Source organism: Recurvomyces mirabilis, assembly GCF_035927965.1.
Source record: "Recurvomyces mirabilis strain CCFEE 5264 chromosome Unknown scaffold_20, whole genome shotgun sequence".
NCBI lineage: Eukaryota > Fungi > Ascomycota > Dothideomycetes > Mycosphaerellales > Teratosphaeriaceae > Recurvomyces > Recurvomyces mirabilis.
In genome coordinates this window covers 325123-347241 of record NW_027041954.1, presented here as the reverse complement: position 1 = coordinate 347241, position 22119 = coordinate 325123, and the positions used below count along the sequence as shown (strand labels likewise).

The following is a 22119-nucleotide window of genomic DNA, read 5'->3' as shown; positions in this document are numbered from 1 at the left end:
CGCAATAGCGCGGATTGCCTTCTTATAGTGTACAGGCCTCCTCTTGACTTTGACAATGATCGACGGGATTCAGTAGTCAGCCGCTGGGCCAATGAAGAACACGGTGAGTGCCCAGACTACTGGGAAATTGGCACAGTCGCCCGATACGCAAGTTTGGTGAGTATCGCATGAGCTATAAACTGTGTCTGCCATGCGGCGCAGGTGTAGCGACCGTAAGCCTCTCATCTTCCTGTCGGGCGGCAAAGAGATGAGTGACAAGTGCAAAAGGACAGGCAGCGGACAAGACTTCTCACTGGGACGGACGAGCCAGCCAAAGAGGACTCGCTAGAGGAATCTTACAAGGCTGGCGCATTCCATGATGACTTACCAAGTCGGTCCCATCTTAACTCAATTTGGTAGCGGTTTCGCGGACGCCACTGTCTACAATCGGTATGTCCTCGAGTACAAAGTACGGGCCATCAAATCCTTCGCCCCACAAAGGATCAATAAGCGAGCGCGAGCTCGTCGAACCTATCGTGAGCTGGGACATAGAATCCTCCCGTGATGCAGTAGTGACCTTGCTCATCGAAACGGTCTTTAATAGCGAGATTGCTGCAATGGATGATCGAGGCGAAGGCGAAGGAGCTGTTTGAGAGCTTGGGTCTGATCGATCAGTCCGAATGACCCGAGAGCGTTCCTTCAGCCTGGAGAGAAACCCTGATGGGAAGCGAAAGCAGCGGCTGTCGCACAAGCGAGGCATCCTCAGTGCTGACGGTCAGGCGTTGAGCCCTAGAACAGCACTCAGCGGCTGCAGCCTGCAAGCCCCATTTCTGGTCACGATGCCGGAAGTCCGCCGTCGACGCAGTCTGACAACCATCTCCGTCATGAGCCCTACCAAGGGAGGGCTCTTCCAACGCTCGTGCAGCGGAGTTGTATCACGGCGAGGCAAGACCATCCAGTACACTCGATCAAGATGTATTGAATTGCTGATCGGCGATGTTGCTGACGTTTTAGATGAGACGATTATTGTGCGACCAAGGTGTCAATCTTGCGCCACGACTTGGGGGCCGATAATATGGTAGTGTAGTGTTCTCAGATCAGCTGACCAGGTGATGTGATAAGTCAATGAGGCTCAAGTCCAAATGTTTGGCCCTTGCACTTTCACATGAGCCTCGGTGATCAGACAAAGTTCCCATGTGATGAGCAAGACATTGTCAAGGACGAGGTAGGAGCCATTTCTTCTTATTATCTTCGCTGCCACACTTTTCAATCTATTTATCCATATCAGACATGACAAATCCAATCCAGACAGGAAACATGGCGGCAGCCGCTGATCGTCTTTCGCAAGTCGCTGCTCATCTCAAAGCCAACGGCAAAGCACGTCTACTCGAGAAGCACCCCGACGACGTTGTAGTCACTACAGCATTGCGCACAGCTATCACCAAGGGCGGCAAAGGTGGTTTCAAGGACACAGCAGGAGCAGATCTACTATACGGCGCTTTCAAAAATTTGATAGAGCGCTCAGGCATTGATCCAAGTCTGGTCGAGGACATCGCTGTGGGCAACGTGCTCGCTCCAGGGGGCGGTGCGACCGAGTTTAGAGCAGCTGCATTAGCTGCTGGCTTCTCAGAGGGTACAGCTGTCAAAGCACTGAACAGGCAATGTAGTTCAGGACTACAAGCATGCGTCGATATTGCCAACGCTATCAAAGCTGGCATGATCGAGGTTGGCATCGGTGCGGGTGTTGAATCCATGAGCACCCAATACGGCCCACAGGCTGTCACTGAGTTCAGCGAGCTCTTGGAGAATCACAAGAAGGCTGCTGAGTGTAAGGTTCCCATGGGTGTACTGAGCGAGCAGATGGCAAAGGACAGACACATTAGCCGCGAAGACCAAGACAAGTTTGCAGTAGATAGCTATGCAAAGGCCAAAGCTGCCCAGAAGCAAGGCCTGTTCGACGAAGAGATCGCTCCTTTGACCGTCAAGTGGACCGACCCAAAGACCGACGAGGAGAAGGAGATCACTGTCTCCATGGACGACGGTGTGCGTGAAGTGACCACTGAGTCTATCGCAAAGATTAGGCCGGCTTTTGCCAAGGTAAGCCTTGAGTACCGTCCCATAGAAAGCTTCCCACTAACCATGCATGCTACTTCAGGATGGCACGATCCACGCTGGCAACGCCTCCCAGATCTCGGATGGTGCGGCAGCAGTCCTGCTGATGAAACGCAGTACAGCCGAACGTCTGGGTCAAAAAATCTTGGGCAAATACGTTGCAGCGTCAGTCGTCGGCGTGCCTCCGCTCCTCATGGGCATTGGTCCCTGGAAAGCGATCCCTGTCGCACTGGAAAAGGCCGGCATCACCAAAGACGACGTCGACATATACGAGATCAACGAAGCCTTCGCCTCGCAATGCCTGTGGTGTGCAAACGAGCTCGCGATCCCGCAGGAGAAAATCAACCCTAAAGGCGGCGCCATTGCATTCGGTCATCCTTTAGGCTGTACGGGTGCGAGGCAAGTCAGCACTCTACTGTACGAGCTACGCCGGAGAGGGCAAAAGCTCGGTGTGACCTCCATGTGCGTTGGCACAGGTATGGGGATGGCGGCAGTGTGGGTAAGCGAGTAGAGAGCTCGGGTGGGTTGTCGGTGTATAGCTCAAATGCAGTAACAAGCCGCGATAGCCGTCATGATGTCGCGGCATGGTACGGATTTTGATTGTGTGTGATATAGATCCTTGGTACAATGTTACATAGCTTGTGTAGCTTGGCCCAGTCAGCTTACACTACTGTACTGCATCATCTTACTAGTGGTGGCTTGCAGTGCCACTTAGGCGTGCATAGTGCATGACTAGCTGCAGCACGGATTTGGTCGCTGACAAAGCTACGAATTTTCGTCAATTCGATGTTACTACGGTACCATGATCTGCCTCGCCAAGCGCGGTTTGATGCCTGCCATTGTACTGGAGCGCATCATCGTTGAGCGTGTCGTAAAAGACCTCTACGCACTAGGCCCAAGCTGTGGCATATATCCAGAGTCCGCTGCCGGCTAGATCGTAGTACGTATCATTAAGTCCGGACTGCGGACTGCTTTAGAGCTACGGTAGGCAAATGTTTCTTCCAGGTCCGGAAGAAAGCTCACTTTCCGGCAGCTCGACGATGCTAGCTTCCTGAGCCTTGCCTGCTTTTCGGATCTGATGACAATGGAGTCAGTACTTGTTCACTCGGAAGAACGGGACAGTCTTACCAGGGCCAATGGACACTGCGCTGTTAAGCATATCCGAGATCGAGCCCTCGTCATCACTTGATCTCGACATCGGCGGGGATGGTGGGTCGATAGGTGGTAGTGCTGCGGTATCATGCTCGTTGAGCAAAGTCTTCATCTTCTCGATCTCGTCAGGATGAGGCTGCTTTGCTCCTTTCGGTATGCCTGACGAGTGAAATATCGATGCTCTAGTATACGAACGGATGATTGCGACATTGTTGGCTCGAAGGCTGCCTCCTGGTATGATCGTTATGCGCCGTTCCGACATGCGAACCAATTGCTTTAGAGTCCCAAGCCCGGCAAGGGCGTTTGATGCTCCTCCAGATGATAGTATAGACGAGCAGCCAGTGTCGATGACATCTCCCAATGCGGCGAAGACATCTGGCGTGTCATCGAAGGCTTTGTGGAACGTGCAGGGTAGTGGACTCGCAAGCTTCACCAACTCTGTAGTCCTGGGTATGTCGATGTTTCGTTGAGGATCCAGTATACCAAACACAAAGCCTGCAGCCCGTGACTTCAATTCCCTGATACTGTCCTTCATCTCATCGAACTCGACTTCCGAGTAAGTGAAATTGCCACCTCTCGACCTGATCATAACATATATAGGGATATCAACCCGTCCTCGTAGGACATCCAGCCAACCCGAGGGAGGAGTCGTGCCGCCAGCATCCCTATTGTCGCAAAGCTCGATCCGGTCAGCTCCAGCTTCATATGCCAGTATCGCACTCTCCTTCGAGAAGCAAGCAATCTCAAGTAAAGCCATGAAGGAGCAACAGAGCGAACAGAAAAAAGTGTCGACGTTGAAATCGTCCTCGCATCGTCGTTCAGCGGCCTAATAGTCCACCCGGCTATCCATATTTACTGATGAGACGATGTCAGAAATAGAAGGCCAGTAGTGAACACCAGATCTTTCTGAGTAAGGCAGGAGCCTTTGAACTCTGCCTAGTCGAAGCAATCCGCCCGATATTCGGTAGACTGATGTGCTGTCGATGGACGCGAAAAGCGCAATCCTCTACCGGCAAGCCGTTCCCACCATGATCAGTGTAGCAGTGCAGAATTCTCCATTGTGCGTAGCGGCATTGGACGGCCGGTGGAAGGGACGGCGGGGGGCATGCGATGTTACCTTATGTACGCGGCCCTGGATATGTGGAGAGAGGAAACCTGGAAGGCTAAGTGGAGTAACCGCGGCACAGGAATGAGAGAGGAAGCTCGCGAGAGCCCGCAACACTGGATAGCCTGACTACAGCGCTGCACCTTCCTATCTTTGCTAGGAATCCTTCGAGCTATCCGCTCAACGGACACGAGGGAGGTGAGCGGGAGTGTTCGAGAGAGGATGCAAGCCACTCAACTCAAAAGTACGGCTGTGTCATCAAGTGGTGCGGGGAGTTCGGCCTGCCGTGGTTTGAGACGTGATCTCCCGATGCAGCCCGTGAGAACAGCATCATTGCCCTAGCATCTACTTGCAAACGGATCAAAGGCAGGAGAAATTTCAACGGCCCACATCGGCTGGCGTAGCATGATGAGCTTCTGGGTGGTCTCAAGTAATGAATATGCATATCGTATACTGGCGGGAAAATCTGCAGCGCCACGTGCCGACAGTGACACCCATTTGGAGCTCGCTTACTTTACACTACGAAGTCAGCGACCTTGCACAAGCGTAAAGCTTGTTAGCTTGACTAATCGTCCAAGAAGGTACGTTACACTATTACCGAAAGAGGAAGGTACGCCCGTCCATAAGCGTTAGGTCAAAGCTCAGGTCAGCTTCCGGGATGATCATTCTCGGAAAGAGAGAAAAATTTCCCGTCTCTTGTGCCCGTGTGGACGCTGCTACGTGTAGCGAATGAACAGCAAATAGGCCCCAAAGCATATGCTCTTGAGAAGTACGGCCTTGCCTGACCTATTCGTTATTCTGATACATTGAAACGAGCTGTGAGAAGGAGTTCCAGATCTAGCCTTCGTACGGAGAACGTTTCCAGAAGACCTCTGCCGCATCAGCCAAAGCAATCGTAATCGAGCATTACGCCTGCGTGGCCAAGATCCTCAAAACATGGAGGAGCTTGGACCTTCACCCGGAGAAGGTACGTCGAGAGCCTCCGTGAGTAATCACGGTGACAAAAAGCCAAAGCCTATCATGCAGACCAACCAGTGACCGCCTTGTGCTAGTGCAGTAGGAAGGATGACCATACTCACATAGACAGCTTGCGGGGGCCCAGATGGTAAGGTAGTTGGAAAGGTTCGTGATTTGACGTGTTATATCGAGCTATAAGAAGATAAACTAGAAATACAAAGAAGAATAGCTTCTGGGAGCCTTTACTGCCACGGTAACAAGATCACGACCTCGCGAAGAACCCCTTTACCATACTCCCAATATCTCCCGCATCATCCGGGTACACGTAAAATGCCAACGCAATGATGATATACGTGCCCAAGCACATACAGCCCTCAAGGTAATTGCTCTTGCCGTCTTGGATCAGATAATTGACAACCAAGACGGAAAGGAAGAACACCACCGTCTCGAAACCCTGGAAATGCAACGTCATCTCCTGTCCGATGGCCCAGCCTAGCATGACCAGGAAAGGGGTGACGAAGAGAGCGATCTGCAGCGAGCTGCCGAGGGCGACGCCAATGGCGAGGTCCATTTTGCCTTTATATGCTACGACGCAAGCTGTGACGTGTTCGGCCGCGTTGCCGACGATGGGCAGGAGGACGAGACCGATGAACGTCTTGCTGATGCCGGAGGTTTGGACGATGGAGTCGATGCTGTCGACTAGGTATTCGGCGCAGACGGCCACCAAGACGGTGACGAGGACGAGACAGACGGAGGCAGGGATGGGTCCGAGGATCTCCGGCTCCTTTTCCTCGCCATCCTCACCGCCACCGTCTTGGTTCTCGCCATCGAAGAGTTTGGCATGGGTCTTGAGCTGGAAGTAAAGGTAGAGGCAGTAGAGGATCAGGAGGATGATCGAGGTTCCGCGGGAGAGGATGAGAATATTGGTGTCGGTGCTGGATTGGCTCTTTGTGAGCGAGGCGTAGAGGGTGGCAGGGATGATCAAGGAGGTCGCCGCAACTGCCATGAGGGAGGACATGGTCGAGGCGACTGTCTCGTTGAATGTGCTCTCGGATCGTCGGGCGCCGGATGCGATGAAGCAGCAGCCGAGCACGAGAAGGATGTTGGAGAGGATGGAACCAAGCATGCTGGATTGGACGATACGGATCTCGCCCTTTTGGAGAGCGACGATAGAGACCTGGTGAACTTGTTAGCAACATTTTCCACAGTACGCGGGAGACCTCGGACTCACAATAAGCTCCACAGCATTCCCAAACGTCGCATTCATTAACCCTCCAATAGTCTGCCCAAGCTTTGCACTAAGCTCTTCCGTGGCAAAGCTCAACAGCGCCGCCAGAGGCACAATAGCCAAGAAGTTGACAACGAACACGGCGGTCGGGTTGAGCTTCAGCATCCCAATGATGATGCCAGCCGGCACAAATAGCAGCAGTACATTGACATAATTGCTCGTTAGAGTCAACCACGATAGGTGGAGGAAGTTCATCGGCCACCGCACCCAAGCTCGATCGTCTTCGTATAGATGATGCGGTTGTTCACCACCCCCACTCATGCCTCTGATCGACCCCATGTTTCCTAAGCTCGAGCGTGCAGTGGTCATGAGAGGTTGTCTTTCGTCGTCAGCGCCGTCTCCGGCGGGACGACCATTCGGCCCATCTTTACCCATCGTATTGGAAATGGTTTGGCGAAGGGACCAATTGCCGCTCTGGCTACGGCCGAGCTTGTGGAACTGTTTGCGGATGTTGCCTGTGTAGTGATGAGTGTTTACAACAGCGATCAGGCTTACGGGAGAGCGAGTAGGTAGATGAGTGATATATGTCTGTAGTAGATGGTCTACTTGGACACGAGGAGCGGTGCAACACCTTCCGCCAAGAAACTCTCATACATTGGCAATGGCGGTGCGGTGATAGGTAATGAGGTAGATGGCTATGAGCAGCGGGAAATATTTGCTCATTTGCCAAGACACCGATAGAATAGCGGTCGGAAACGTGACCGGGGGATGTGATAGAGAAATTGAGGCACTTACTCATGTTGGGCGGGTGATCGTACAGGTAGTTGTACCCTCAAGCAGATACTGAGTAGCTTGGATGCGTGGAGGGTAGTACCGACGCAATCAGTGCTGTTCGGGCAGCAGAGACCTCGGCCGATTTGCTGCAATTTGCCGTCGTATAGTGGGTGATTGTGGTACAGGCGAGCGAGTGATGGTGGTAGTGGAAGAGGAGTAACGAGGCGCAGTGCAGAATCGTGAAGCTCATCGACCTGCCACGCAAAAGCTAGAGGGAGCTTGAAGTCAATGCGCGCCAATGACGTTGCGCCGCGGGCGTGTCCTGCAGGCACAGCCCCCCTTGGCGGAGACACGAGACACTTGGCGGAGATATTGAATGGCTTGGTAGAGGGATTTCTTGATTGGAATGCTGCGATCATGGATAGGTGTGGCGAGTCATGACAGTATGAACCTCTTCACGTGGTGGAAACGAAAAGTGACGGTTGTTGCGGTACGATAACAACATCGTATGTACAGAGATGGGCTCAGGTGAAAGCAGACAATTGCATCGCAGTATATACAAGCCCTTCGAATCAAAGCAATTTCAAGCAATCCCGCCCAGGTATGCATATCCACTGCTTATGAACTTCCTTTCCGATCACCTCAATCCTCACCAACAAGCTTGAGAACTCGTAACCATCTCACATCCAAAGCACCAACCCAACGCAACCCATACATGCCAAATCCAAGCCCACAGCCACATGCACATTCGGACCCGACCATGCCTGGTCCCAAGACCATACCACCATGCCTTCGAATCCAGGTCTTGGCACCGCGAATCAATATGGCGCTTCAGCTCACCATTCTCCAATACTGCCCACCAACGTAAAGCTAAGCGTCCTCTCACTCCTCCCCGATCATGTGCCCAGGCACCCCATGCCGCCTATCACCCGCGCCATAGACAACCTCCATCATCTTCCTCCTCTGCACCTCCCGGGAACTCTTCAATTGACTATACGTCCCCTCCAACCCCTTGATCTGCTCCTCCACAGACAACGTCGAACTGTTCTGACTCCTGACCAAAGGAGAAACTAATTTCCGTCTCAGCGTCTCCAGATTACTCTGCAACTGACGTAGGCGCTGGTTATGATCCACAAGAACATGTTTGTTCCGCACCGTGCGATCACGAACCGAGGCGAGGAGATCTTTGTTCTTCTCATACTTGCGGAGTTTGCTGGCGTTGACACCTATCACCTTTGTCCAGAGAGAGGAGAGGAAGTCGTTCTCGAGTCTCTCCTGCGTGTCCTGCTCACGTATCACACTCCGCTGCAGATTCAGGAACTGCTTGTCGATGGCCTCGAACAGCTGGAAGAGCTGCATGCTGTACGTGAGTTCGTTGTTGATGCTTTCTTCAAGCACACTTAGGTACTCGTTGAAGACTCTTTCCAACGTGGAGCGGGTGAGTTGTTGATGTGTTTGTCCTAGTAAGGACTGAGCGAGTTGGCCTTGGCTCATGAGGCCTACGCGGCTTAAGAGACTGTGGGTATTGGACCAGACACTAGAGATGGTTGATTGTGGGACGGTTGACAGAGCTGTAAGCTCGCGTTGCGCCCATTCCATTGTGATGAGGATATTGTCGATATCGCCGTCGACGCCAGCAAAGAAGCGTGTGAGTTCGACGGCGAGAGTCTTGATGCTGTCGCTAAGGTCATCCAGTTGGTGCACGATCACCGGTGCAGATGTCATGTTCGTGTTGCGCACGCTTTCACCAAGATCCCAGACCGCCACTCCAGTCTCTTGTAGTTCGCCGATCTGTGTATGACCTCGCTCGGAGTAGTAGATGGCTGGTTCAAGTGCTTTTGCCAATCCAGCTACCTTGATCAGATCCGGTACTGGGCCACTGCTGGGAGTAGACAGTAATTGCACGCCGAGCATCCAAGCAAGTAGTGTCCCTATACTGTATAGAAGGGTATGCCATTTCGACCTTCCTATTTGATGCCATGCCTTTCTTACGGTGATGATGGTATCTTCGATCGGTTGTGTTCGCTGTACAACATCTAGTCGTGTCGAGAAGCGAAAGTCTGGAGCTCTGGTCAGTCTACACACATGCTGAGATCGGCGCTTGGGTAGGTGTTGGCGATGCATGTTGATTGTTCAGATGTTAAAGAGAAAATAGAAACATAGGAGGAGAGAGAAGATACTTACAATTACTCTGTGTAGGCGTCTCCACCTCAGGCGACTCAGTCTCCACACTCTGCTCTCGCGCATTCACTCCCTGCGGCTGCTGCTGCGCGCCACCACCTCTATCCACTGCATTTACGGACTCCGGCTCAGGCGTATTACTAACACTCCTCCCCTTTGTAGGCGACCCAGGTAAAGGCAAATTCGTCGCAAACCGATACGCAGTCACATCACCCTCGTCGTCCTCCTCAACCGCATCATGGTACTGCGGACTAGCCTCTTTACTCCTCACACCACTCCTGCTAGGTGAAAGACTACCCGCATGTTGCTTGAACCACGAACTCCCGGCTTTGCGCCAGGCGGGTGGGGAGTAGGAGCGCCGTGAACTTTGCTCGCTGTATTCTGAGCCTCCGTGGGATCGGAAGCCGGAGTGGTGGGAGGGATATTCGGGGACGGTTGGAGAGAAGTTCTGGGGGAGATCAAAGTCGTCTATGCTTGCGTTGAGACTGGCGTGGGAGTCTAGGTAGGCTTGTCGGGCTGTCATCTCGGTTGGTGCTATCATGCGCGCTCTCTCCTTGGTAGTATATTGCTGTCGTCCGATGTAGTACTGTATTGCAATGCTTGCAGTGAATGCGAATAAATTCAAGGCTGATATGATCGATACACAATTACAGTCCAAGACTACCAAGACGAGGAAAGCGACGACCTTGCTTTCTTCACCGTCTGTCTCGCGCGCATGAACCGGGTGATTCTCGTCGCCGTCATGCGTGTCGCAGTCGTGCTTTCCCGAATCGCATCCGTCTCTTTGTCGCGGAGAGCAGGCGGTCACGGTATGTCTAACACCTGCATGTGATTGAGACGAGAGAAGTGGTCAACCTTGCGACAAGCGCGAAAGCGACGCTGATGCCTAGATCGTGAGGTAGATGATACTCGATGAGATACGAAAAGAAGCATTCGAAGATGCAGGCACAGATCTACTTGCCATACTGCCTTGCTATCATGGGTTTTCCACACGGTCGCCGCAAGGGCGAGGGTGCAACAGAGGTGGCTGGTGGAGGAGAGCTCATGCATGCACTCTATGCAAGGTGAAGAGTGCAGGAGGAGGATGATTCGACCAGCTTGCTCCACGGTGAAGCACGCGGGGAAGGCTTCTTGCAGTAGCGTGAGATGGTGAATTGCACGTGACTTGAACGGTTCCACCGATATCATGCCGCATAGGTAAGTTCTGCCTGTCCATGGTCTGCTCCACGGACATCGAAATGGAGCACGAACGGGCACAGCTTCATCATGTTCATGTATACTGTATGCAACATACTATATCTTACTTCGCCATTTCCGTGGCGTAGCAGTCCTAGCGAGTCGTGAGCCAATGCTCTCTGCTCATCATGACATAGCATTGGCCACAGTGACGCAGCTTCATGCGCGAGGGCATATCTACCTGTCACGACCGAATGACGAAGGAGCGGCTGGCTTGTTGTCGAGGATCTTCTCGATGTCCGCCATGATCTCCGGTGTGAGCTGAGGCACAAGCTTCATGGCCTTGACATTGTCTTCGATCTGTGAATGAATTAGCAACAGACCAATATCACTATAGACGTCTTTTGACTTACTTGTGCAACCTTGGTAGCACCAAGAATAACCGTGCTGACATTCTCGTTCTTCACACACCATGCCAAAGCAAGCTGCGCAACATTGCCACCGAGCTTCTCAGCAATCTCCGTAAGCTTACGGACCTTGGCAATCTTCGCTTGGCCCTCCTCGCTCTGCAGGCCCTTGATAGTACCCTCGAAGAAGCTCTTGTTGTTGGCAAATCGCGAGTCCTCGGGGATACCATCGTTGTACTTGCCGGTCAACAGACCAGATGCCAAAGGCGACCAGATCGTGGTGCCGTACTGGAACTGCTGGAAGAGAGGCGCATACTCCACCTCGAAACGCTGGCGGTGGAAGGCGTTGTATTGAGGCTGCTCGGCGATGGGAGCAATGAGGTTGTACTTCTCCGCGATCTGGGTGGCTTCCATGATTTGGACGGCAGACCATTCGGAGGTACCCCAGTAGTATGCGAGATTCAGGTTGCGGATGGTCTGGGTGAAACCCTCGACGATCTCCTTCATCGGCGTGCCAACGTCAGGCCTGTGGGCGAGAACGATGTCGACGTAGGGTTGTTGAAGGCGAGCCAAAGAGCTCTTGAGACCTTCGACGACGTGCTTGCGGCTCAGACCACGGGTATTGGGCTCCTTGCGACCTATAGAATAATTAGTACACACAGACTTCCCAGAACCTCGCAACCCAATCAAACTTACCAGTGCCAAAGAAGACCTTAGTGCTAAGCACATACTCGTCCCTGGGCCACGCCAGCTCCTTCAATGCCTGCCCCATCTCAATCTCACACTGTCCATTGGCGTACACCTCAGCAGTGTCGAAGAAGTTGATGCCATTGTTCCATGCTGCTTCGAGGCAGTCTTTCACGATGTTTCCCTTCTGTGTGCCGCCGTATGTGAGCCAGCCGCCGAGAGAGAGGACGGAGACTTTGAGGCCGGTTGGGCCAAGGTGGCGGAACATCATGTCCTTGGGATCGAACTTGGATTCGACTGCTGCCATGGTCGCGATTGTGATGGAGTTGATTGATGGTGGTTGGGGTGCTGATCTGATGTGAGTGATCTTCAAGAGTTGTGAGGTTCGTGCAGTATTGTTATAACACTACGAAATTATGTGGGAATATATGATTGTTTTGTGATCGATTGGCGGTGTTAGGTCTTAATGCCGTCAATGTTGCCCACCTTCTCCATTCGGCGACATTGCATCACCAAGTGGCAAGACCCCTCGGCAGATCTGTCCTCATGTCACACAATGACATGCCATAAGCACTGAACTGATGTTTAGCAGCCATCTATAATGAAACGATCAGGATGAGGTGAACGTAAGTATCAGGCATGCGATGCACTGGATAATGCCAATGATAGAAGAGACCGCCATCGTCAAGGTGCATGTGACATCTGAAAGCATGAATATGCCTCTCCAACAAGTGATTTTCCTCGTCAACTGCAATCGCCCTGCTAGATACGAATGCTGCATGTCTATTTGCCTCTGAGAACCGATCACCATCTAAAACTACAAGACTGTTTGCTCCTTGGCGCATGAACAACGAATGTTCCTTCCAGCTTGCAGACTCGTGCAAACCGGACGGATGGACGGCATAGCAGAGCTTAAAAGCTCTTGAAACATAACAATATCAGCAACCAGCTGACGATCACGGTCAATGCTACACGACCCAAACATCGCAACCCGGCCTTGCACTCCTCTCATTTGAGCTCGTTGCCGCCGACATGTCAATCATCCCTCGTAACTCTCCACTAAACCTTCAATACAGGATATGCATCGTCACGTCTGCCTCATCGGCCCTGGGAACCGTGGTCTGCAAAACATTGCTCAAGGCCAACGCCCTCGTTCTCGGGATCGATGACCGGAAGCAAGACAATTCCCTAAGTTCGGCACCAGGCACGCACTTCCAGTATCTGCAAAGTAGTACTGAAAGGGCTGCGGAGCAAATGACGCAAGCTGTGGCGGAGAAATTTGAGGGGAGTGAAAGGGTTGATGTTCTGGTCTGCTTGGGTCATGGCCGCGAGGAGAGTACGTTAGCTGAGACGGTCGGAGGTGTTATGGGCAAGGGTGACGGAGGCTCAATCGTCCATATTCTTGAAGACGGCGAAGGTATGGATGAGGCGAGGAGGCTTGCGGGTTCAAGTCACAGCCATGGGAAGCTAAGGTGTAATCTTATTGTGCCTGCTGGTAAGTTGTGCCCGAATGTGCACATCATCACCTACGCGAGATTGACGCACCATGATCAGACTTACGAGGCAAAGCCGACGCACAGCCAGCACCCGCTTTCGAGGAGGCAAAAGAACATATGCGAGCTCTAGTCAAGACAGAGAAGTATCGTCGAAGTCCAGCGTTTCTCGGTTCTTCGGACATTTTACTGATCAGAAGCTGAAGGCTAACAAAGGAGGTTCCGAACGCGAGCGAAGAAGCAAAGCAAGCAGCACAGAAGATATACGATGTGGCGAACTTGACTCTGTTCCTAGCTAGTGATATGAGCCAGAATATCGATGGTATGGTAGTGTATGCAGATGGCATGATCGATGAGCTTTGAAGGACTTGTTGCTGAGAATTATCATTATTATCGCTCCTCTACACGCCGCAGCATGTCAGACTCTCGCGACCACCATTGGATACGTGTCGATCAAGGTATTTGTGGCCTGCCTCGAGCGATCGCATGTTTGCGTATAGCTGCACGAGCTGTGCTCCAGCGAACGTCACCGTCGTTGTGTCTGAACAGCAGGCCTATCGCTTCTTGTAGCAAACACCCATCCTCCGCTCAGTACTCGCTTCTCGAAATTTCTCCTAGATCTTCAACGCGATAGCATTCGCAATCGCCGCAGCCAGCATGATAGCTCCACGACCATAATTTCTCACTTTCCACACCTTCTGGGCTTCCCTGAAATCCTTCTCCGCCTGCTGCTGACTCGTTGACTCTTTGCCCTCCTTATTGGCAATACCCTCATTCAACTGCTTAGATGCCACCTTCAATTTCTGATTATACGGCGCCATGATCGTGAGAGTGAAGACGGTAGTGGCGACGTGCATTCCAAATGCAATCGCAGTCCATGGAAGCTTCGCATCCGCAACTGCAGAGGTTAAGAGATCGTCGTTGCGCTTGTAGTACGCGATTCCGGTCAGGACCAGATTGGCGATTGTGCAGACGCCGTTGAACGGCGGGAAGATGATCTCACTGCCGTGGAGAAGGTGCTCGGTTTGTCGACCTACGTAGTGTACTGGGACATCGACATCTTGGAGTAGAGGCCAGGTTAGTGGTGACTGTAGCGAGGAGGCGCCACAATTCATGCCTGCGATTACGGTTGTGACGATCTGGATGGGCGTAAAGAACCAGAGTGGTCCGGAGAGCAAGAATGCTGATGCCATTGCAGAACAACCCTTCTTGTTGCTGATTGCTTCCTAGTTGTTGCTGTGATGAAGACGACAGTGTCGTGTATCAAATGCTGTTCGGGCAAGATGCTGCCTGTGTACGAATGCAAATAACGAGATACGAGAGACGAAGTGAAGATACCACTTACCTTGCGGCTACACGGCGCGAGGTGTGGGTTATAGGAACACCATGCGCAAGCGAAGGCCTTAGGCTGGTCAACTCTGCATTCAGCCCCTGCCAAACTGCCAATCGCATGGCATGCCATATCATCTGGCTCAAATAGAGTAGTCTACGCCATCTCGCTTCGACACTAAGCCAATGCAGTGGCCTATCTCGCATTGGGCTTGCGTCGCCAGGCATTTGGCGAAGGCGGTCGTCTAGATGGTCTGCACTTGGCGCATGTGCTCGGCAGGGTTTTTATCGTTTAGAATTTTGTCTCCGATCTGGGGAAGAGTGGAGATGGCACGGCGCCGTGTATATGCCAAGCGCTTGACCAGATCGGATCTAAGAAGCTGCAAGTGAGACTGGGCTGATTTGCGGTTGTTATGAATGCATGAGCGCCATCGCTGCACGCTTGCGCAGTCGAGATGGAGAGCTGCATGGTGGATCATTGCAGGTCGATGTGCCGATAACCGCTGGCGAATCAGACGTCGTGTGATGGACGAGGTGGCTGCCAGCGTCGTGCGTCGTGGCTATATCCAGTACAGTATTGTGAAGTCAGGTCATGCTGCTTATTAGCTGGATATACGTACATGAGACGAGCTCCCAGTTCGGTTTTATATGTATTTTATCCACGGTCGATCTTGGTCTGGAGTCTGAAGGTAGAACGCTTGATGCCGTCAAGCAAAGCTGGATCGCTTCATCTCGCTTCGTCAGATCAATCTCTAGCCTAAATGTGTTTCGTGAGGCCGAGGGACGAGTGCCTGAATAGTGGCCACGATAAAAAGACCGGGGCGGGTGTCGGTCGGCAAGGCTTGATCTCGTCTAGGTATCACAGGATCTGTACTTCTTACGTTGTGTTTGACTGTGTAGGGGCGAGTTGGGGCGATTTCGGCTTCGACGGCGCCAGCATCTCTGGCGGCATGACGAGATCGTGCAGCACGCGCGCGGTCGCTGACTCTCTCAGTCTTGACCGCAGCACTGCTCGGTGGACGCTTTTGCGTGAACACGGTAATATGAGAAATGGTCAAGGTACCTTGAAGCTGATATACCAGAAGAAGAGTCGCTGCGGCTCCTTCCAGGAGAAGCAGCAGTGACATAGTGCCAAGGCCAATCTGTCGTGGCACCTTGACTTCGAACCATCCGCAGGACTTCAAAGCTTCTCCCAATACCCTTCCACCATCGCACACCTCTGCTAATTGCTCTAATCACCATGCCGCGGTTCTAAGATGGCAATGTTGACCCACCAACTGGTGAGTATCCTAGTGCCTCAGCAAGGAGGGGTTCCAGAGCTTATACCTAATCTCGCTCTCGTTCTCTAAACTTAGGTTCATCGGCTGACCCTATCCAAAGGATCTGCATCTCTCTACGGCGTCCGAGAGTCCCGGTCAGCCCGTAGGGAAATGCGCAAACTCATTGCTGCTCCACTCGAAGGAGAGCCGTGAGGCATGACGCATGGCGCTTCTGCTCACATCGGATCCGGACTTTTTGGTAGAGCCCGCGATTTGCACGGCCGTAATGTATACTGGAACAAGGCATCGCTGTCAGTAGTCACAATGTCACACTGTCGAAGCCGCGAACGAGGTCGTCCGGTCAGAAGCAGTCAGCCGTCAGCTCAGCTCAGCTCAGCGAAGAGAATTCAGTAGACCGCGGTAAGTGCTATAAGGCGACCTCTCCTCTATCACGGCTATGGTAAGTTGCGCTCAAAGCTCCAGTATTTCATTCTCCAGTCTATTAAATCCATGGCTACTACACACGTCGACGTCTTCATCGTTGGTGCAGGTCCTGTAGGCCTCCTGCTGGCATATCAACTCGCCCGGCATGGCCTCAAAGTCCATATCATCGACGGAGCAGACAAGAGTCATCCTGACTTCCCCATGTATGGACGGGCTTGCACTCTCCATTCCAGGACACTTGAATTGCTCGATCAGAATGACTTACTCGATGATATGCTACAAGTCGGCGTTATTGGGAAGCAGGGGTTCGCGTACAAGGAAGGTCATCGGGTGCAGGGCAGGGGCTGGAACCTATTCGCAAAACTGGGTGGCCAAACCAACTTTGACTACTCGCTCAACATCCGATTGAAGTACAGCGAAGATTTCTTCAGACAAAAGCTCTCCGAACTAGGTATTGTGGTAGATGCGCCGGCAAAATTGCTAGACTATAGTCTTCATTCGACCGCCGGGAACGACGAACCAATCGAAGCGACATACCAAAATGCTTCAGGACCAATCCAGACCGTACGGGCCAAGTATATCATTGGTTCCGATGGAGGCAGCAGTTCCGTCCGAAAGCTCGCAGACATCCCATTTCTTGGTGAACGGCACGTCGATCACTGGGTTCGCATAGATGGAATCGTGAAATCAAACGTCCCGGAACAAAGAGTAGGTTTCGGCGCTGTCGAGTCTCCAACGCACGGCCAAGTCCTCTGGGTAGCCCTTGACCACGGCGCGACCCGGATTGGCTACGCCTTGAGCGAGGATCTGTACCAGAAATACGGTACAAACATGTCTGCAGCCGACGCAGCAGCTGAGGCAAGGAAGGCAGTCGCGCCCTTCGACCTCGAGTTCATCGAGATACATTGGCACACCGTCTATGGCATCCAACAGCACGTTGCCGAGCGTTTTCAGGATCGAGAACGCATCCTGCTAGCCGGTGACGCGGCACATACACACTCCAGTAGTGCAGCCCAAGGCATGAACACTGGCGTGCACGATGCCACAGCGCTTTCATGGCGACTGGCTGGAGTAATGAAAGGCTGGTACAAGCCGGAAGTCCTGTCCCTGTACTCGGACGAAAGAAGAGAAAGCTCGCAGCATCTCATCGAATTGGACAAGTTATTCAGCAAACTCATTGCCCGCCAGATACCGGAGAGTATGAAAGGGCAGGGAGATGATCCTATGGTACTGCTGGATAAGATCATGACGCAACAAGCCGCTTTCACCCTCGGATTGGGCATCTCATATCCTCCGAATCTGCTGAATGATGTGCAAAGCTCAACACTACCTATTCTGACAGTACCAGGTCATCGATTCCCAGATACCGACTTGCACAAGAACGGCGACCCGCGACATCCCGTCCGCCTTCATCAAGTCACGAAGCACAATGGCAAATTCCGTGTCATCGTCTATGCCGGTATAGCAGCCGAAACACGTCCGTATCTCCAACAGCTCCGTACGGCTATCGACAAGCACAAAGGCCGCTTCGACCACGCCGTAGACTTCCTGACTATCATAGCCGGGTACGGTCGAGTCTTTGATGAGCATCTAGGCATACCACGTTTTGGGAACGCATATTGGGATATGAATCATAGCGCTCATGCGCTGCAAGGGGTCGTGGTCGAGATTGGTGCTATTGCTGTGCTTCGACCAGATGGTATATTGGGATATACTTCGACATTAGATGGGTATGATGGAGTAGTGCGGTATCTAGAACGCTTGATCGTGCCTCGTGAGCCGGTGAAACAGAATGGTGTCAATGACCATACTGGTCAGAAGAAAGACTTGGGAGAGTTCCTGGGCGATAATGAGAGTGCTTTGGCACATAAACCAACCGTAGTGAATGGCGTGGCGAAGTAAAGTAGTCGATATGCAGCGCTTAGACGAATCACATACCACAACACCGTGCTCAGACGACGACAAAGACAATAACTCTTGAGAGTAAAATCGTACTTGCAATACCTTCTCAAGCTGTGATCCTCACCAATACCAATGCCTGATCAAATGCCTATTCCTCCCCACCAAAAAAAAAAAATGCCCACCTGCCCATCCCAGCTAAAAATGAGAACGCTTTCACCACCAAACCCCAATGCAAGCAAAGCACAGCAAACGCCGGCTCCAAAAACCAAAAGTCCAAAAAGCACTCGGTCCACGCCCACGCCCGAATCTAGCAATACCACACTTTCTCCCCCTCCCCGCTCTCCCAATCCCATCCACACTCACTTAACCCTTTCCCACCCCTTCCCCTCTACCTCCCCTAAAACCACATCGACCCAATCCAATCCAACCCCTACGCAGTCTCAACCCCCCACCCCCCAACCCGCTCTAACTCCCTCTCCCCATCGGCAAAATCCCACCCGACAATCACCCGGTTCTGACTACAAGCAATCAAGCGTCTAGTATCGAACTGCAATTTAAACACCCGATTGCTCTCTCTGTGATGATGCTGAGGTTGAGGGGCTGCTGCTACTGCTGCTATTGGCTGTGGCGCAGTGTTTGCTGTTGGAAGCGGGAGGGGGTTGTGGAGGAGAGGGCCGAGGGTAGATTGGCTTGGGGGCTGAGGTTGGGGTTGAGGTTGTTGTGGTGCGGGTTGTGGTGCGGGTTGTGGATGTTGATCAAGCAGTGGTGGATTGTGCAACAAAGGCCCCAGAGTCGATCCCGAGGCACCCGGCGCGAAATTCTGGCCTGGATACTGTTGAGCCTGAGCCTGAGCCTGAGCCTGCTGCTGATTCTGCTGCACACCCTGCATACCCTGCAAACCCAGCTGAGCACCCTGCAGCGCCCTGGCCTGATTCTGCTGCGTCAACATCGCATGCTGCAGCACCAACGGCCCAAACCCCCGCTGCAACTGCTGCAACGGCGCCAATAAATCGTTCCCACCATTCCCCGCAGCAGGCGGCACGCCTCCGTTCGCCATCGCATTACTCATTTGGGCGAGCAGCCAGGCATTGTGCGCCGCTACTGCACCGGGGAGTTGGTCTGGGGCTGCTGCTGCTGCTGCTGCTGCTGCGATCATAGGTAGAGTGCTGGGGCCGGGTGTCGCCGCAGTGCCGGTTGCTGTTGTGGTCGCTGTGGTGGTAGTTGTATTGGCATTAAGATTGGAGGGATTGGCGCCACCAGGAGCGGCAGCCAAATGATGCATAGCCGAATACAACCCGGCGATATTCCCCTGCGCCTGCTGTAGACTCTGCTGCGCCAAGACCTGGGTCTGCTGAGCCGCCTGCTGCACAATCTGCTGCGCACCCAACACCTGAACCCCGGCCTGCCCTCCCTGCCCACCAGCCGCAGCAGGAACGGCAACCGCAACCCGTCGTCTCGCAGCCCCACCCCGACCCGCCCCATCCATCTCCAACGTCTGCACCACCCGCCACGCCCCCTCCCGATCCCGCTTCCAAATCATAACCGTCTCATCATAACTCCCGGAAATAATCTTCGCCCACCTGCCTCCCCCCCCACCAGGCGGGACCTTCGTCCCCGTCGCCGTAATATCCTCCGGCCGTCTGGACCCCGCGTTCCTCCCGCGCCGACTCCCACACGAAGGCATCGGCATCCCATTCTCCAGCGCGTGGTAGAAGTCCTGCGATATCGTGTTCGCTTCCTCCTCTAATTCGGCATCGGTGACGGTATTGAGGTCGCCGAAACGGGCTTGGATGGTTCGGACGAGGGACTGGTGGTTCTGGAGACAGGCTACTTCGGCGCCGGTTTGGGAGTCGAAGATCCGGACGGTGTTATCGCTGGATCCCGAGACGATGCGGCGGCCGTCGAATTGCACGCAGGCGATCCCCTTGGTGTGGCCGGTGAAGGTGCGAAGGATTCTGCCGGTGTCGATGGACCAGGATTTGATGTTGCGGTCTCCCGAAGCCGAAATGATGATGTCGCCGTGGATTTGGACGGCGTTGACCGCGGCTTGGTGGCCGCCTAGTTGGGTGCCGATGAAGGTGGTGAGGAGGCTGTATTCGGCGATCATGCCGCGGGCATCTACCACGTTCGCACACTCGTCCGAGAGGAGATGGGTGGGGACGAGCGGGTCGGATTTATGCAGGGCGTGGCGGGAGAAGACTTTGATGCTCTTGTCCTTGCTGCAGGTGACGATGTAGCGGTCGTCGAAGCGGAGGTTCAGGACGCTTTCGGAGTGGGCGGTCGTCATGCGGCGGAGGATCTCCCCCGTGCTGAAACGCCAGATGATGACGTAGGAGTCGCTGCCGCCGCTGACGATGATGTCGTGTTCCGGTCGCTCGTCGAATTGGAGGCAGAGGACGCTGGCGTCGTGGCCGGTCATTGTGCGTTTTAGTCGGTAGGTGTTGAGATCCCAGACCCGGATGGTGCGGTCGCGTGAGCCTGAGACTAAATGTCTGCTTGTGTGCTGGACGGCGTAGACGCATTCGGTATGGCCTTCGTCAGCATGCTCAGCTAAAGGTAGCTGGAATCTTGCGGCGCGACCGGTCTCCCAGTTCTTCTCCAGTCGTGCTCGTTGTTTGTATAAGTATGGCCAGCTGAGCTTGGGGGTGTCCGTGTTCGTTCTCCATAGGCCAGGTTTGAGCTTCACAAAGGCATCAGAAGGACTCTGATATCCATCCATTCCCGGATACAGCGCTGGCTGCACAGAAGCAACAGACGGCCGTCGACTTCTCCCAACAGACCTCAACACAACCGCACTATCTGCACTCCGTCCCGCCATCTCAACCCCCTCCATCCCATCCTCCTCTCCCAACGACCCACCCGAGATCCTCCTATCTGCCGCCGCCTCCCCCTCACTACTAAACGCCTCCTCCGTCTTCCGCTTCCGACTCCCCTTCCGCTGAATCCCACCCTCGGCAACCCTCCTCCCCTTCAGCCTCGCCTTCTCCTCAAACGCATCCATCTTCCCCCGATCCATCACCCACCCCTCGCGCGCAAAACATATCCGCCACAACTTCTCGTCCTGAGCCCGCTGTCGCCACGCCAGGGACACTCGTGATGCGATTAGAAGGTCGTAGGGGGAGAGGTAGGATAAGACACCCAGCATGAGCTCGGCGGGGAGGTAGAGGGCTGGGTCGAAGTGGGTGAGGTTCGTGCAGTAATGGCCCACCGCCTGCTTCTCCGCGCTGGGGAGACTGCGGATGCCGGCCTCAATGATCTGTCTGCGTTGCTCGACCGGCATCGCTAGTAGGAGCTCGAGCATCTGGCGGGTGGCGGGATCCAGGTCGCCGTGGTACATCTCGCTCTCCGACTGGCTCCTCGTCTCCTCCCCCGAATAGCCCTCGTCCACTTGGTTGCTGTGGCTGCGCTGCATCGGGGCGGCTGATGATGTGAGTGGGAGTGAAGAAGTGTTCGTGGTGGTGGTGCGCGGTTGGATTGGTAATGAGTGGTGAGGGCGTGTATGTGAGGCCATGAGGTAATGTGTGGGCGCGTGCGTGGTTTGTTTTGGTTTAGTGGTGATGATCTGCGTGTCACTGCTTCGGGAAGGCTTGGTTGCACTGCAGTAAGCGATGGCGGGACCTTTTGTTATCATTGACTGGGGTTGTATAGAGTGCTATCCATAAACAGTGGCGAGATTGGTACTGTGTTGTATTGTGGTTGCGATGGCGTAATGTTCACAGTCACAAGTGAGCTTCTAGAAGCCTTCCGCTCATCAGGTCAGCATCTTCACCATCACATTCACTGGTCTGGCGGAAGAGTGGTAAAGCTACCGGCGACAGTCGACGAGCGATGCTTCATGCCTTGGCCCTGCGTCCCGCCACGATATCTGTCAAAGCGTCAAGCCATACCCTTGCACGTGATTGGTCACGAGATCGAGCCAATCATCACCATCTCT

At 53.6% G+C, this 22119-nt stretch overlaps 9 protein-coding genes across 9 annotated transcripts; 3 read left to right on the top strand and 6 right to left on the bottom strand.

The window, feature by feature from the left end:
• Positions 1–1296: 1296 nt before the first annotated feature.
• POT1 (3-ketoacyl-CoA thiolase with broad chain length specificity) lies at positions 1297–2602 on the top strand (the record flags this gene model as incomplete). The annotated part of the gene is made up of 2 exons (XM_064840073.1): positions 1297–2076; positions 2135–2602. The coding sequence occupies 2 exons, from the start codon at positions 1297–1299 to the stop codon at positions 2600–2602; spliced, it is 1248 nt and encodes a 415-aa protein (XP_064692394.1).
• A 532-nt stretch (positions 2603–3134) lies between these two features.
• Positions 3135–4000, bottom strand: LTS14_007380 (uncharacterized protein; the record flags this gene model as incomplete). The annotated part of the gene is made up of 2 exons (XM_064840072.1): positions 3135–3166; positions 3220–4000. The coding sequence occupies 2 exons, from the start codon at positions 3998–4000 to the stop codon at positions 3135–3137; spliced, it is 813 nt and encodes a 270-aa protein (XP_064692393.1).
• A 1567-nt stretch (positions 4001–5567) lies between these two features.
• Positions 5568–6968, bottom strand: VCX1 (Vacuolar membrane antiporter with Ca2+/H+ and K+/H+ exchange; the record flags this gene model as incomplete). The annotated part of the gene is made up of 2 exons (XM_064840071.1): positions 5568–6482; positions 6537–6968. 2 exons carry the CDS (start codon positions 6966–6968, stop codon positions 5568–5570), a joined length of 1347 nt encoding a protein of 448 aa, XP_064692392.1.
• Positions 6969–8189: 1221 nt separating this feature from the next.
• On the bottom strand, positions 8190–10011 carry LTS14_007378 (uncharacterized protein; the record flags this gene model as incomplete). Its single annotated transcript, XM_064840070.1, has 2 exons — positions 8190–9238; positions 9492–10011. 2 exons carry the CDS (start codon positions 10009–10011, stop codon positions 8190–8192), a joined length of 1569 nt encoding a protein of 522 aa, XP_064692391.1.
• An 890-nt stretch (positions 10012–10901) lies between these two features.
• Positions 10902–12065, bottom strand: LTS14_007377 (uncharacterized protein; the record flags this gene model as incomplete). The annotated part of the gene is made up of 3 exons (XM_064840069.1): positions 10902–11024; positions 11078–11709; positions 11768–12065. The coding sequence occupies 3 exons, from the start codon at positions 12063–12065 to the stop codon at positions 10902–10904; spliced, it is 1053 nt and encodes a 350-aa protein (XP_064692390.1).
• Positions 12066–12790: 725 nt separating this feature from the next.
• On the top strand, positions 12791–13455 carry LTS14_007376 (uncharacterized protein; the record flags this gene model as incomplete). Its single annotated transcript, XM_064840068.1, has 2 exons — positions 12791–13253; positions 13313–13455. The coding sequence occupies 2 exons, from the start codon at positions 12791–12793 to the stop codon at positions 13453–13455; spliced, it is 606 nt and encodes a 201-aa protein (XP_064692389.1).
• Positions 13456–13865: 410 nt separating this feature from the next.
• On the bottom strand, positions 13866–14444 carry LTS14_007375 (uncharacterized protein; the record flags this gene model as incomplete). The annotated part of the gene is made up of 1 exon (XM_064840067.1): positions 13866–14444. The coding sequence occupies one exon, from the start codon at positions 14442–14444 to the stop codon at positions 13866–13868; it is 579 nt and encodes a 192-aa protein (XP_064692388.1).
• Positions 14445–16349: 1905 nt separating this feature from the next.
• LTS14_007374 (uncharacterized protein) lies at positions 16350–18185 on the top strand (the record flags this gene model as incomplete). Its single annotated transcript, XM_064840066.1, has 1 exon — positions 16350–18185. The coding sequence occupies one exon, from the start codon at positions 16350–16352 to the stop codon at positions 18183–18185; it is 1836 nt and encodes a 611-aa protein (XP_064692387.1).
• Positions 18186–18615: 430 nt separating this feature from the next.
• Positions 18616–21597, bottom strand: LTS14_007373 (uncharacterized protein; the record flags this gene model as incomplete). Its single annotated transcript, XM_064840065.1, has 1 exon — positions 18616–21597. One exon carries the CDS (start codon positions 21595–21597, stop codon positions 18616–18618), a length of 2982 nt encoding a protein of 993 aa, XP_064692386.1.
• Between the last annotated feature and the right edge of the window lie 522 nt (positions 21598–22119).